The 14,107-nt window shown below is 40.0% G+C and overlaps 1 protein-coding gene across 3 annotated transcripts in view; it reads left to right on the forward strand.

The window, feature by feature from the left end:
- Window positions 1-14,107, forward strand: part of COL14A1 (collagen type XIV alpha 1 chain) — a 184,328-nt gene that overhangs the window by 66,646 nt on the left and 103,575 nt on the right. For 2 of the 3 annotated variants that reach the window (XM_015245410.3, XM_015245407.3), the window contains exons 18-22: window positions 1,211-1,270; window positions 2,888-3,039; window positions 8,681-8,810; window positions 10,685-10,807; window positions 13,150-13,299. In XM_015245410.3, the coding sequence (XP_015100896.1) occupies window positions 1,211-1,270; window positions 2,888-3,039; window positions 8,681-8,810; window positions 10,685-10,807; window positions 13,150-13,299 (615 nt within the window). The remainder of the gene's footprint in view (window positions 1-1,210; window positions 1,271-2,887; window positions 3,040-8,680; window positions 8,811-10,684; window positions 10,808-13,149; window positions 13,300-14,107) is intronic. The other variant, XM_015245409.3, reaches the window with a different exon arrangement.

Genomic DNA, 14,107 nt, shown 5'->3' on the forward strand with positions numbered 1-14,107 from the left:
CTCAGTATTCTTCATACATTTTACCTTTAATGAAACCAATATGTGGACATCTTAGACTCGTGTTCTATTATCACCTAAAGGCAGGGACCATACCTGACTTGCTCACCGTGTTACCCCAACACCTAGCACAGCATTTGGGATGTTTTAACTGTGCAATGAATATTTATTGAATGGATGGATGGATGCATAAATGGATAGTTGGATGGATGGGTGGATGAAACAACTTATAAATGAATAAATGAACAAACCATTAAGTGTAGGGCAAAATGTCCAAAAGTTTCTGGAATTTCCCAAGTTCATCTTGGTTCCAAGAACCTTGTACAAAATTCACTTGCTGATTCATTCATCCCTTCATTTTTTAAATATGAGGTATTAACCACATATTCAATTGTCTTTGATTGGGTTTCCTGGAATCAGATTCTGAAATAGAAAATTGCATCCAGAAGGTTTACTGAAGGGTGTAGTTGGGACATGCATCTGTAAGAAAACAAGGAGGGCAGGATAGGGTACAGGAAGAAGCAAAAACTGAGCCCTCAGCTAATTCTGTTAGGAATTCTGGACCTGGGATGACCCTTTTGTGTTGTCCCAGATTGAGTCAAAGGGGCCAGGCTTTGTATCCCTGCATCCACGGTCATTGGAGGAAGGCCATCCCCTGACAGTCTGCAGCCACAGGCAAGACAATTCCCAGAGCTCTGGACCTTTGGCAGCCAGTACTCCAGAAGCTGGCGGATGAGTGTGTTGACCCTGAAGAGGGGATCTGAGCAGAGCAGCACACAGCCACTCCATCCACTGGCTGCCCAGGGAGGATAAAAGAAATAGTAAACACATGTCTTATTGTCCTTCTTAGGGGTCCTGTTTGGTAGCCCGTTCACTCCTGGATCTACAGCACTGTTTAATATCCTTTCATCACCTCATTTCAAAGTAACTGGGAGGTTTCATAATTTTATAGATGTAATGCAAATGTTTATATGAAGGCTGGGATCTGTGATTAGAAACTAACTTCTCTGGGTTTCACTTTTCTTACCTGTGGAATGGATGTCATGCCTGCCTTACACCTCACTTCTTCTTTCCTGCAACCACAGTCAAGGACGTTGTGAGAAACAAGTGAGATAATATAGATGGACTTTTCTTTGAAAACTATAGAATGCTCTACACCAATGTATAGAGTTAATTTCATTACAGAATTTTAAAGTTATGAATTTTTTTTTAGTTGACGATGTTTGGACAGAACCGGCTACGACTATAGCACCTACAAGACCTGTGACATCAGGTAAGGATAAAAAAACCCATTTACCTGTAAGAAAAAGTTTAATTTAAACAACAAGTTATGTTATCCCAGTTTTATTTAATTCATATTACTAATTCGGAACAGGACATGCCGGTTCAAATTTCACTCCTCTTAGAACCTCTCAGCATCTTCTGATCTATCTAATCAGTCTTTTAGTCTACTAATCTCACTGTTCTGTCTCTCTACATTTTTCATCTTTGTTTTGGATTCCCATTCAATCTCCCAGAGGATGTTAGCATAGCCAGCCCTAGGAGTCTCTGCCCTACTGTTGATCTCAGTGACTTCTCCTATTGCTCTGTTGAGAATTACTCAATTGTTCATATCGTGAATTCTTTGCATTTCTATGAGTAACTCACATTTTTGGGGGGAACTGAGACCTGGCTGGCTTATTGGTCTTCCTACAGCAACTGTTTTCTCTCTCAGCTTAACTTTCCCCTCCATTGTCATATACCTCCCAACTAGTTGTCAGAGTCAACTAGGTAAAACAAGTTTAATGACATCATTTATTTCCCAACCTAAAACCCTTCCGTGGCCCTCCATTACTTATTGATCGATTCATTCATTCTTCAGTTAACCTTTACTGAGCCCTTCTTTATGCTGCCCCCCAAATCTCTTTATCATCGCATCCAAGATGCTTTCTGATTGGGTCTGCTTCCCTTCCTGGACTCAGCCATGTTTTTTATGCTTTCCTCATATCCTCCTGCCATCTAAAGACATTGCATTCTGTTCCTACAGCCCGGTACGCTCACCCAGTTTTCCCTGGTACATGTCGCTCTCCTGCCTCCTCTGTGACCCTTTAATTACTTTTGTCGAGTGTTAACCATTATATACCTTAAAGGCCTGACATAGTTGGACATATAGGAAAAGCTCAATGAATGTTTGCTGAATGAATGAATGAATGAATGAATGAAGAGAAGAAAAAGTCGGTGGTGATGGACCAAATGAAAGGAAGTTAGCATGAGACAGAGAAGGAAAAATGGGACAAATGAGAGAGCAGTCACCTTGGGAGATAAGGAGTGTGTCAGAGAACACAGGTGAAGGAGTGTGGACAGATATCAGAGAAAGGATAACATCGCGTGGGCTGAATGGATAGAGGCTGTCATGGTGGGAGGTAGTGAGTAGAGACGGCAGTAATAGTGGCAGATTTGTTAAAACAGAAATGGGGGAGCAGGTGAGTGGATGGATGTGGGATGCTGGATTGCACGCTGAGGCTGACCACATCTGGCCCCTCATACCCATTTCTCCAACTCAGCCCTCACGTGAAGTCCTCACGATCATGCTCCCCTTTTGGCTCCCCTTCTGGCTTCCTAGTCCAGTGGCTGCTCCCCAGTTCCCCCCACTAGTGTATATACAAACCTGGTAGTTCCAAAGGGTTCGTGATCTTACCTTGAAAGCATCTCTTAAACCCATTTTTGTTTGTTACCAGTAGGTGTCATGGCTCCCCATTAACCACTAAAGCTGAATTCTTGCTTCATGTGGGTCTACATGTTAGAGATATACTAAATGTACCACTTGCCACGTCCACGAATCATCTCTGTAACGCATTTTGGAATATGATGGATGAAAAATTCTTTAAATCCTTGGTTGTGTTTATTCCAGTTTTCCGCACAGGAATCAGAAACCTGGTTATAGATGATGAAACCACTTCTAGCCTGCGGGTAAAATGGGACATTTCAGACGGCAGTGTACAGCAGTTCAGGGTGACCTACCTGACTGCTCAAGGGGACCCTGCGGAAGAAGTGGTAGGAACGGTCTGTATAAATCAGCTGACTAGAAACTCCACGGTTCCCTGACTAACCAGGCTAACGGGGCTATTTCCAGAGATTAATGCAAGCTTCCTTGCTCATTTCTTGGTGACTCACCGTCTCTGGAAACTAATGTTTTTGCTTAATCTAAACTTAATGACTGGTTTCTTGATGACTTTTCTGTCTCCAGAACTTACTTGCTCCACATACAGCCTGCTTTAAATTGATAATGTTGCTAAACCTTCTTTCCTGTGTTCCTTCTGCTTCCTTGACAACCTGCTAGAGCACAAACACTGGGTTATGTACAATTTATACACTTGTCTCTGTACGTGTGTGTATATACATATACAGAGAGAAATTTTGGATACATAAATTTTTAATATATAAACTTTATATATATATTTATATATACATATGTAACTTTTTTGCCCTTGGGAATCTGATTAGAAGTTTTTAAGCAAAGCATAACTCAAAGGTTTTCTTTACATAGTTGAAGTGTTCCTGATAAGATGCCGTCCATTAACAAATAGTTGTATTTTTCACTGACATTGACTCTCTTTGGGCAGATTTATAGTCACTTCTAATGTATTCATAATCATGAGTGTTTCCCTAAGGGATTTAGATTTTTTATGTGTTTTCTTTAAGTTGTTTCATCTATATTTGTTTTTCTATATTGAAAACCTGAGTACACTCATTTTTTAGAAATAAAGTATTTTTTAAATTTTAAAAATATTTTTATATAATTTTAAAGATTATTTTCCATTTACATTTATTACAAAATATTGGCTATATTCCCTGTGGTGTACAATATGTCTTTGAGCCTATCTTACACCCAATAGTTCATGCCTCCCCCTCTCTCCTCCCCCTACCCTACTGGTAACCACTAATTTGTTCTCTGTATCTATGCATCTGCTTCTTTTTTGTTATATTCACTAGTTTGTTGTATTTTTTTAGGTTCTACATATAAGTGATATACAGTATTTGTCTTTCTCTCTCTTATTTCATTTGACATAATGCCTTCTAAGTCCATCTATGTTGTTGTAAATGGCAACATTTCAGTCTTTTTTATAACTGAGTAGTATTCCATTGTATATGCATAGCACATCTTCTTTATCCATTTATCTGTTGGTGGACACTTAGGTTGTTTCCATATCTTGGCAACTGTAAATAATGCTGCTATGAACATTAGGATGCATGTATCTTTTCAAATTAGTATTTTTGGAAAACTTGGGTATACTCTTAATCATGGCCTTTCCATGTTTTCTTCATTTATACCATACCATTCATTTTATTCTAGAATCTGAAAATTGTTTTCTAGACATGCTTCCCATCAGACCAGATAACTCCATTTTGCAGCCAAGAGAAAGTTTTCTTTTTAGTCATGGAATATACTCTTTTCGGCCTCATTAGTTGCATTTCTTGCTTTCTGCTGCATGATTTTTGTGACACCGTAGGAAACAACTCTCCAAATACATTATTGCTCAAGAATAACGTTACTACCCTTTCTTTCTTACTCTTCCTTATTTGATGGCAAATTATTTTTATTTATATGGTCTATGAAAATTATTTGAGCTCAAGATTCTCTCAGGAAAGTACTTAATTTTAGGCTGATAGATGAATCGTCACAGAACACAATGATAATGCAATAGCCATGTCTACTGGGAATAGCCAGAAAGTCCATGAAATCGGTCAGGGAGTACTTTTGCAAAACTAATGGACACTTAAACAAAATAGGTTGAATTATAAATTTACTCAGACCATAGATTTCAAATGATCCATGATTGGAAAATTCGAAAAAATTTAAATTGTGCTGAGCCATGGTAACTAAAAATATTATTTGGATGTTTTATTTTCCCTATTATTGTTCTCATATTTTAATTTGGTCCCTAAAATGAAACCCATAGAACTCCCCAGAGTGAGAGTTTTGTTTTTTGGTTTTTGTTTCTACTCTTTCCAAGAAACACATCAAGCTTCTTGCGAAATTATTCCCGCTAATTTGGAATGAGTAACAATTTAATCTTACGTGAGCACTTGTAAGCTGTGCAAGGTAAAATAATAATAGTATTTACTTTGGATTGTCTCTAGATAATTTTCCCTTTGCTAGTTTCTTTCATTTCACACTGTTTATTTTGAAACACTTGGACACCTAGATGAAGGAAAAAAAGATCAAACGTCTTCAACACACATATGCACCAGCTAAACAAACCCATAGTAAAAATGAAAAATATTGATAAATTTGATGATGATTATTTGCTGTGCAGAAGTGTTTATGCTACACAGAAGAAAGTACTTTAGAATTCCTTAACCATCAAGCCTGTTTAGTGAATTCCAATTAAATTGGATTTTGCAATCTTAATTTACAGGCATATTTTCAGGGACTCAACTGAAGAGTAATTGAGTATTTATATCTCAGTGTTTTGTGAAATGTTACTGCTATATAAATGTAATGTATTATTATCAAAGACAGAAAGTGCATGCGTCTAGATTTAGATTGCAAACCCAAGGTGGGTCAGCACCTGGAGATCTATGTTAACTCTCACACACCAAATGGATATATTAAAATAATGATGCTAGCAGGGAAAGAAAAATACTATAAAAAGTAAGAAAGAAAATGTGTATGGATAAGAGAAATGCTTCTTACCATCTTTCCGAATTTTCCTTACCTATAAAAGCTGATTAAATTTGCCTGAGGAAATGATAAGATAGAGTATTGGAGCTGGAGAGTAGCATAGATATATACCATTGTAAATCTAAGGCAAGCTTTAGTATATGTGAAACAAGAGGCATTAAATTTACTTTTCCAGTTGAGGTTAAGTGAAATATTGATACAGTTTCTAGGCATAATCCAATCTATCAAATATAATATTCCCAGTAAAAGCTTTTGATCTCCTAGAAATTAAAACTCCTATTAAATATTTCGTAAGGATTGACTTTCACTTCTGCTCTGAAATACGGAGAAGTGGTCATGACATTGACCTGCATTTTGTTGTCAGGGGAGGGCGGTCTCACATGTCTTTTTTTGTGAAAGACTGATCAGGATTCCAGACTTTTCTAGAGCCTACCTGTCAAAATCTAAAACCACGACCTGAATTCTGAGTTGCGAAAAATGTTCTCGAGCAGAATGTGGCTCACTCGCCTCTGAGTTCAGGTATTAAGATTAAACTTGAAGGGGAGGGTATTGCTCAGTGGTAGAGGGCATGCTTCACATGCGTGAAGTCCTGGGTTCAGTCCCCAGTACCTCCATCAAACAAACAAACAAACAAACAAACAAACCTGATTACCTCCTCCCTCAGAAAAAAGCAAAAAGATCAAGCTTTTAGAAACATTTACAGCAATTTGACATTGCTGTACATCCAAGCATATGATCATATTTTCTATCAATTTTGTTTTATTGTATTCTATAAAAATATTGATCTTCAAGGATTGAGATTGAAACACCAGCAAGCAACACTACCTAGTCCTTCACCATGGAAAGCATGAGAATCACTGTCTAGAAACAGAACTGTCTAAGACGGAAACGAAATACGATGCAGGGAGTCCTGCTTCTACTGCGGAAACAGCTTGCTGGATGGGATCCAGTCCACTCTGAAGAGCTTTGGGCAATAATGGATCCAGATATGGAGTTGCATTTCTGAAAAATTGGAAACATGAAGTTCAGCTGGTTAGATTTACATCTCATTTAACCATGAGCATCTTTTATAGAATTGTTTTTATAAACAAAACCATTATTCACTATGAGCTGTAGCATCTGGTTTTAGTAGGCGCCCATCTTTGCCTTGCTTTGTGCAGACAAGTAGAGATCAAGCGGAAGGAACTTTGCGTACCCATGAGGAGGTTTCCGTTTTATTCTTGGGAATGCGTATCGCTAGGATAGAGAGGTTTGCATAGTGCAGGTGGAATAGACAGTGCTGGTTTAAAAAAAGGCTCTGGCCAGCTATTCAGGACTTCAGTATGGCTTTTTTAAAAACTCAGTAGCTGTGTGGGTCTCAGTTTCCCCATCTGTCAAATGAGTGTACTGATACTTCTTGCCTCAAAGGGGTATGGTGAAGAGTAAGTGAATTATTACATTAGAATACTTAGAGTAGCACGTGGCAGACAATACCAACTAGCTAAATGGGGGCTATTATTATGAACCACAGTAACTACTACCTCCAGAATGGTCCCACTGCCCTTCAGCACCCTACAGGCTAAATTTGATTTGTTCCGGGGTCATGTACTTCTCCGTTTGAGAGATGACCTTATTTCAGGAACATCAGCATGGGTGGTTTGCTAGACAGACATCTTGGAACAAATGCCCAGTCTCTGGGCTCCAGAGGGTTGTATTAGAAAAGAAAGGCCCTAAAAGAAACTGCGTTGATGGGGTAAGACAAGTGAGGGCAGCCGCAATCCTTCCTTTACATGTTCTTAATGCCAGGGTTATCTCACTCTTCCTAGAATTAAACAGAGCTCCTTTTGTAAAATCTCTCTCCCAGGACTACATCAGTTCCCACTCCACGTATTTCAATGTCATTTCATATGATGAGCAAAAATCATATTAATCTGATATAAATCACCTAATTCAGACTTCCTTTTTTTTTGTATTAAGAAAAATCCCTGCTTTTAGAGCTTAGCAATATCTTAGCAACAGCTGCTTTTGAGTTCAACTCGAGGCTTTCTAGGGCTTATTCTGTGATTTATAGGTTCCTTGACTCATCCAGAAGTAGACAGCACGCCCTTGGCCTGCTGGCATTTTACCCGGCTCTTGAATCCAAAAGCATCTCCAGCTGTCCCAGTCTTGTGACTCCCTTAAACGCGTTTGGGTCAGTTCTTACATCCTAGCATTTTTTTTTTCCAGCCATGGTTAAGTCTTTTAAAAGGCCCAGAGATGTGCCAACTGCTGGAGCCTAGGCAGAAAGTGTTGTGGTTTTAGCATTGAGAACATGTGGCTTTTCTGGTCCATATATTCTTTCAGGGATGCCAGGATTTGCACTGCTGAGCCACATGGAACGTTGCACTGATCGCTGGGGCAGTGTCCACCCCACCGCTGCACTTGATTTTTTGCAGCCAGAGGAATGGTGATTTCAGATTGAAGACTACATCTCCTTTCAGAAATAAAAAAGCTGCAATATTTATTTTTTAGTGTCACTGGTAAATATGTTTCAACTCAGAAATCTTGGATTTACTGTGTGGTTGTGTTGTTCTTGGCTAGCGTCCATCCTTTTCTAAAATACTAGGATTAGATGATCTCTGAAAGGGGGAGAATGGAAAGCTGAATTCCAGGAGAATACTTAAGTAGAATCAAATATGATACATAGGCTGGGTTATAGAATGAACTCTCCTAAGCCATAAACACCTGCTTTCCAAAGAGATGATTATACTCTCTTCTGGATACTTTACAAATGCTGAAAAGGTGTTGAGAGAAGACTATTCCTCAGAGCTTAAAAGCTTCCAATTTAAGCCTTCTGCATTAGTGATTAGAATCTAATGGTTGCTCTGAGGGGAATTACAGAGAAAAATGCTTCTGCATGTATACCCTTTTTCTCTCATCATCCTCCAAGCACATCTCCTTGCTTCTGATTATTTCAAAGTGCCTACAGTCCTACTGCATTCGTAGATCAGTAGGAACGAGAGTCTGACTAAGACCACGATCCTTTGCTTTTCTCCTCAGGTTATGGTGCCTGGAAGCCAGAACGATCTCTTTCTGAAGAATCTGCTTTCCGATACTGAATACAAAGTCACAGTGACTCCCATCTACGATGACGGAGAAGGGGTCAGTGTCTCTGTCCCTGGAAAAACCTGTGAGTGAAGCTTTCTCCCTGTGGTTCCTAGCTGACTAATTAAGTGAAAATGTTTGTCCCTCGTAAGTGCACGCTGGTAGCCACAGGGTCAGGTGGTGAAAAGGGATTTGGAGACGGAAAGTCTGTTGGAATTTTGTCTTTACATATTTCAACCTGTGTGACTTTGGGCAAGTTGTTTAACTGTTCTGGGCTTCTCTGCTGTAATCTACTGGTCAAGGTGGTGATCAAGCCCACCTGCTTTAAAAAGAGCAACATACCCTCCACCTCTCAATGGGAGGAAGGTCAAAAAAACCTGTGCCCATCTTTAATCTCCCACAATTACCAAACCGTTAATACGTGATTAGGTGAAGAATGGCGGTAAGGGCTGAATTCTGTACCTGGGCACCTAAGCATGGAGTTTTCAAGTAAGTGTGCAAGCCATTGCAATTCTGTAGCTGCAACCCAAAGTCCTGACTCTGCTCAGCTGAGCACATGGATGTCATTTCCTCATTTGATGGTGTGGGCATCTCTCCCTCTTCCCTGGGTCCACGCTGTGAGTGTCTCCACTCAGACTCACAGCAAGCCTGCACATTTTGCTGCAGATCACCTAGATCAGAGTATGAGGAGCCCAATGAATTGCTCCAGTTATTTCCTCAGGGATCACGTGGAAGGAGAGAAGGCGAGGGAAAGAGCTCCAGGCTCTTCACTCCACTTTTACCCGTACGTTGCCATCTTGATTTGCTCCACACATTGGTGTTCCTGGCATAGTTTGGTATTTTGCTGCTAAACAGATGTTTGAGAACCACAGACTTAAACAGCAATTTAAGAAGAAAAGCAAGTAGTATTCAGCCTAACATATATGGAACATCTACTATGTGCTTTTAAATTGAAGTTTAAAAAAAGAGCAGGCAAGAATGGTTTTAAAATTAGCAAAATCAGCTTAGTTAATTTTGCTATTCTGAGTTGGTTTGGAGTGTGTTATTTAACACTCTGAAGTTCCATAAAATTACCTTAAACCTGCCACTGTGGGGAAGGGGAGGGAAGAAGCAGGAAGGCAAAGGGGCTCCATCTAACAGTTGATGACCTGGGCTCAAAGATCTACTTTTAACTTTCACGTGTTAAAACTTGGCATAATTTATAAAAGGATTCTATAATGAACACATATCCACTCACACAAATTAAAAACTATTGAAAGACGATTACTATAGAAATATGACTTGAGTCTCCTTACGGAAGTACCGTCACATTTAACAATCTCTATACAGTAAAATTATTTCAGAATGTGGCCTTTGAAATAATCTTGGATTATTTTAAGCAGTGGTCAACACAACTAAGTTCCATCAACAACAAAATAATAATGATAGTGGTAATATCCGTCAGTGTGCACAGTAGTTTACAAAGGTCGTCCATGTGATGGTTTTAATGTTTTGATAAAAGTTGATAAGTGATAATATAAAATTTTAAACAATATAGGCGATATGAAGATGAAAGCAAAAAAAGATCATCTGAATCTTGCCTCCGAAAATCACCATCATTACTGATGCTGCTGTGCAAACATCCTTTGATAATGGAACAGAGTGGTGTGTAGACAGAAATTTTTAATAAACACTATTCAATTCAGTTTTACTTAAAATTACCCGAAGAAAAAGGAACCAAAATTACACTGAATGAACCGCTGACCTTCAGATGAAAGTGTCTCACCACAAGAGCATACATTTAATATTTAATATTTAACACAACCATGGAGTCTCTAACGGGTGTGTGTTTTAGTGCATTTTCACTTGTAAATAGTTTTCACATTCTGGGAAGATATCTTGGATTTTGTTAACAACGGTGTAGGTTGTAAAGATGGAAACTACGCTAAACCCGCTTTTTTCATTTTCCTTCCTTCTCAGTGCCACCCTTTGGTCCCCAAAACTTGCGGGTTTCAGAAGAATGGTATAACAGATTGCGCATTACATGGGATCCCCCATCTTCCCCTGTAAAGGGTTATAGGATTGTCTACAAACCTGTCAGTGGTAAGTCATGCTTTTTAAAAAATGTTATCTTTAAAGCTAGATTAGTTTTGTTTTTACTTTCTATTGGCTTTATCTTTGGTTTTAAGAAATGGGAAGAGTGTCTTACCTTTTTTTAAAAAAAAAAAACAGCTTTGACATTATGACCGCACCTAAAAAAACGGCTGGGTATGTTAATGAGCAGAATACATACTTGGTAGACACCTGACCTGTACACACCGTAGCCAAGGAGGCAGCCTAAGAAACCTTGACTCTATAGCAATAGGAAGAGCCCATGGTTTGATGGATATGTAAGCTCTACACATTTGGAACCTCTGATTTCTAATTCCTCTTCTACCTCCTCTTGAATTAGTTGGAAAAAGTCCATTTAGCAACTTTTCAGTGTCCCCATTTTGGAAACTGTGTTAGGGTATAAAATTCATCAGAGCCCTGAGATTGTGCTAGTAAAAGGCTTCTCCATGAGCCTCTCAGCCACCTGGATAAGGGGACCCCTCTCTCCCAACCTCCCACATCATTATATCCTGAAGGTGGGAGAATGACCCAAATGGGGGAGACCGTGCCCTTGGTCCACATGCCTGTGGAGACCACGTGCACCGTCACCTACTGCGGTATCATCTCCTGACACTCAGCACGTTCAAGTTTAAACAGGAGACTAAAAATAGATATCGTAAGAGTCTTCTTCGTTTTCTGGACCTGGGCCTTCAGTTCTCTGGTTGTTCAACAGAAAGAGCTTCTCCGATTATTTCTCTTGATTTGGCAGGAAAATTTAAAATCATCCTTTGGGCCATTAAAAATTTCTTCCTGCCCTCAAAAATTCGGAGTCTCAATCTGTCATCCAAGGTGCTGCTCTTGCCTTTATAACACTTTCCAGACTTTTCTCTTGTGTCCCAGTATCCAGGTCCGCACAATTAAAATACCCCACCTCCAATTTCTCCGGACAGATATCTCTGAACCATGAACATGAGTTGGCAAGAATACACCGTGGATGCCCTAGTCTACTCAAGACTGATGCTTTGGGAATCACCACCAACTTTTTTGTTTCTTTTCTTTAGGCCTGAGGCTCATGGTCATGTGCCTTGCTAAATTCATTCTTTGGACCATTCTATAAATATTTATTGGTGGGGGGAGGGTATAGTTCAGTGGCAGAGCATGTGCTTAGCATACATGAGGTCATGGGTTTAATCCCCAGTACCTCCATTAAAAAAATAAATAAAAATAAAAATAAAATAAACCTAATTACCTCCTCCCCTGGATAAAAATTTATCAGACTTTCTGTGGGAAAATAGCTTTGTTTTAGGTGAATGGTTCTCAGTTGCTACAGTTTTGCTACCCAACAGAGATATTCTTGACTGTCACCACTTGGCGGGTAGGGAGTGGCTATTGGCCTCTAGCAGGAATGATTAAACATCTTACAAGTCACTGTAGGCAACTTGCTTCCCAATTGCTCTAGAATGAAGAATTATCTAGCCCAAAATGTTAACAGTGCTGAGGTTAAAAACCCTGTTCTAGGTCAAGTGGAAAATTGTATAGTGTCATTTGCACCGAGAGGTTGGGGTGTGGGACAATCCCTACCAAGATAACACATACATTTTTCTGTAAAAAATACAAATATGTTGTTGGAAGGGGAGAGTTCTGGGGTAAAGTAATGAGTATTTTAGGAACTTGTCACTAACACAAAGCTCTTAAAGAATGAGCCCGTAAGGGGAGAGGCAGGCGGTAAATGAACTTGTATGGGACATAGCAAGGAATGTTTTTAATGCTCAAGCAAAGATTCCACTGGGTTGAAACAGAGGTGAAAATGTAAAAGCCCAAAGAAGCCAGCTGGTCAAGAGCCTTCGAATTAGAGCATCATCTGTCTGGTCTTAAAAATCAGAGGAAGGGTGGATAGAACTATTAACGGTAACATATATCCTGCCCCCCTCCCCCCGTGTATGGCATGGTGTCCATGATAAAATTTGCTGCTATGGCCACTTGCATGCCTTTGAGGACAAAGCTGGGTATCTGAGAAGGGTAATTGAGAATGACTTCTTCAGTTTGGCACATGTTCCAAAGCCCACGGCCACACAGTGCTGCACTGTGCAATCCTCACAGTACGTACGGTGGAGGGTGGATTGTGGGAGGGACCAGCTCCTTTGAGTAAGTGCTAGGGAAAGAACTGTAATTGAGAAAAGGAGCAGCTGCCTGAAAAGAGCCTTAGTCTTGGAGCTAAGTGGGGCTGGATGCAAACCCCAGCTCTGTTCACGTTCTGGGCGATCTGAAGAGCAGTTGAGTAAGGACAGTAACTTCAGGAATGGTCTCATTTTTCCATATTCTGTTGTCGCTGAAACACACGCTTTCTCCTTCAGTTGCTGGCCCAACACTGGAAACGTTTGTGGGAGCCAACATCAACACCATCCTTATCACAAACCTCCTCAGTGGAATGGACTACAATGTGAAAATATTTGCTTCCCAGGCTTCGGGTTTCAGCGATGCTCTGACGGGCGTGGTGAAAACACGTAAGAGCCATGCTCTGTCGATTCGGCCCCCACGTGTGGTTTTGCGGCTCTGTTTTCACTGTAACTCAACCCCTGCTTCAGCTTGGTCTTTTGGCTTTTCTTCTCCTCAGCGGTGCCCTTTTCTGGATGGTGTTTCATGGAAAGAAAGGTGTGCTCCTTACTCAGGGCTGTAGTTCAGAGTCCTAGTTGGCAGCCAGAATGTCAGAATCTGGCGTTCAAATACACTTGATGGTGGCGGATGGGATTTCCTTCTGGAAAGTCTTTGTTGGCCTTTTTCAAATTAGGTGAAATTTTCCAACCAGCCTGTAGCCTGATGTGGCCAAAGCCAGTCAAACTTGAGCCAGGGGGAAGTTTGCCTTTTCTCAAAGCCTTTGCGCCTTCCCCCTCACACCACACACACACACACACACACACACACACACACCATCTATAAAAGATACATGCACTATTAGAAAGACTTCTTTCTCTGTCTCTCAAGGATTTACATGCTCTCTGCACACCGCCTGGGACTTCTCCTTGGCGTCCACCCCTCCCAGACACCCAGGGCATAATACAACATTTTCCAAACTCCAGCACGTATGTTCCATATTCCTGATGTTTTGCTAAACTTCCACACCATCTGTTTAATATATTTCTTTAAGTCGACTTACAGTTTCTTTTTTGTTTCTTAAATGCTTTGACTTACAGTTTCTTTTTTGTTTCTTAAATGCTTTCAAAACACACATAGTTACTCTCAACAGAAAACCAGTATTTTTAATACACATTAAATATAATACATAAATGACCCAAATAAAAATGGTTTGTCTGT

The sequence above is a fragment of the Vicugna pacos genome, chromosome 25 (genome assembly GCF_048564905.1).
Source record: "Vicugna pacos chromosome 25, VicPac4, whole genome shotgun sequence".
Lineage (NCBI taxonomy): Eukaryota > Metazoa > Chordata > Mammalia > Artiodactyla > Camelidae > Vicugna > Vicugna pacos.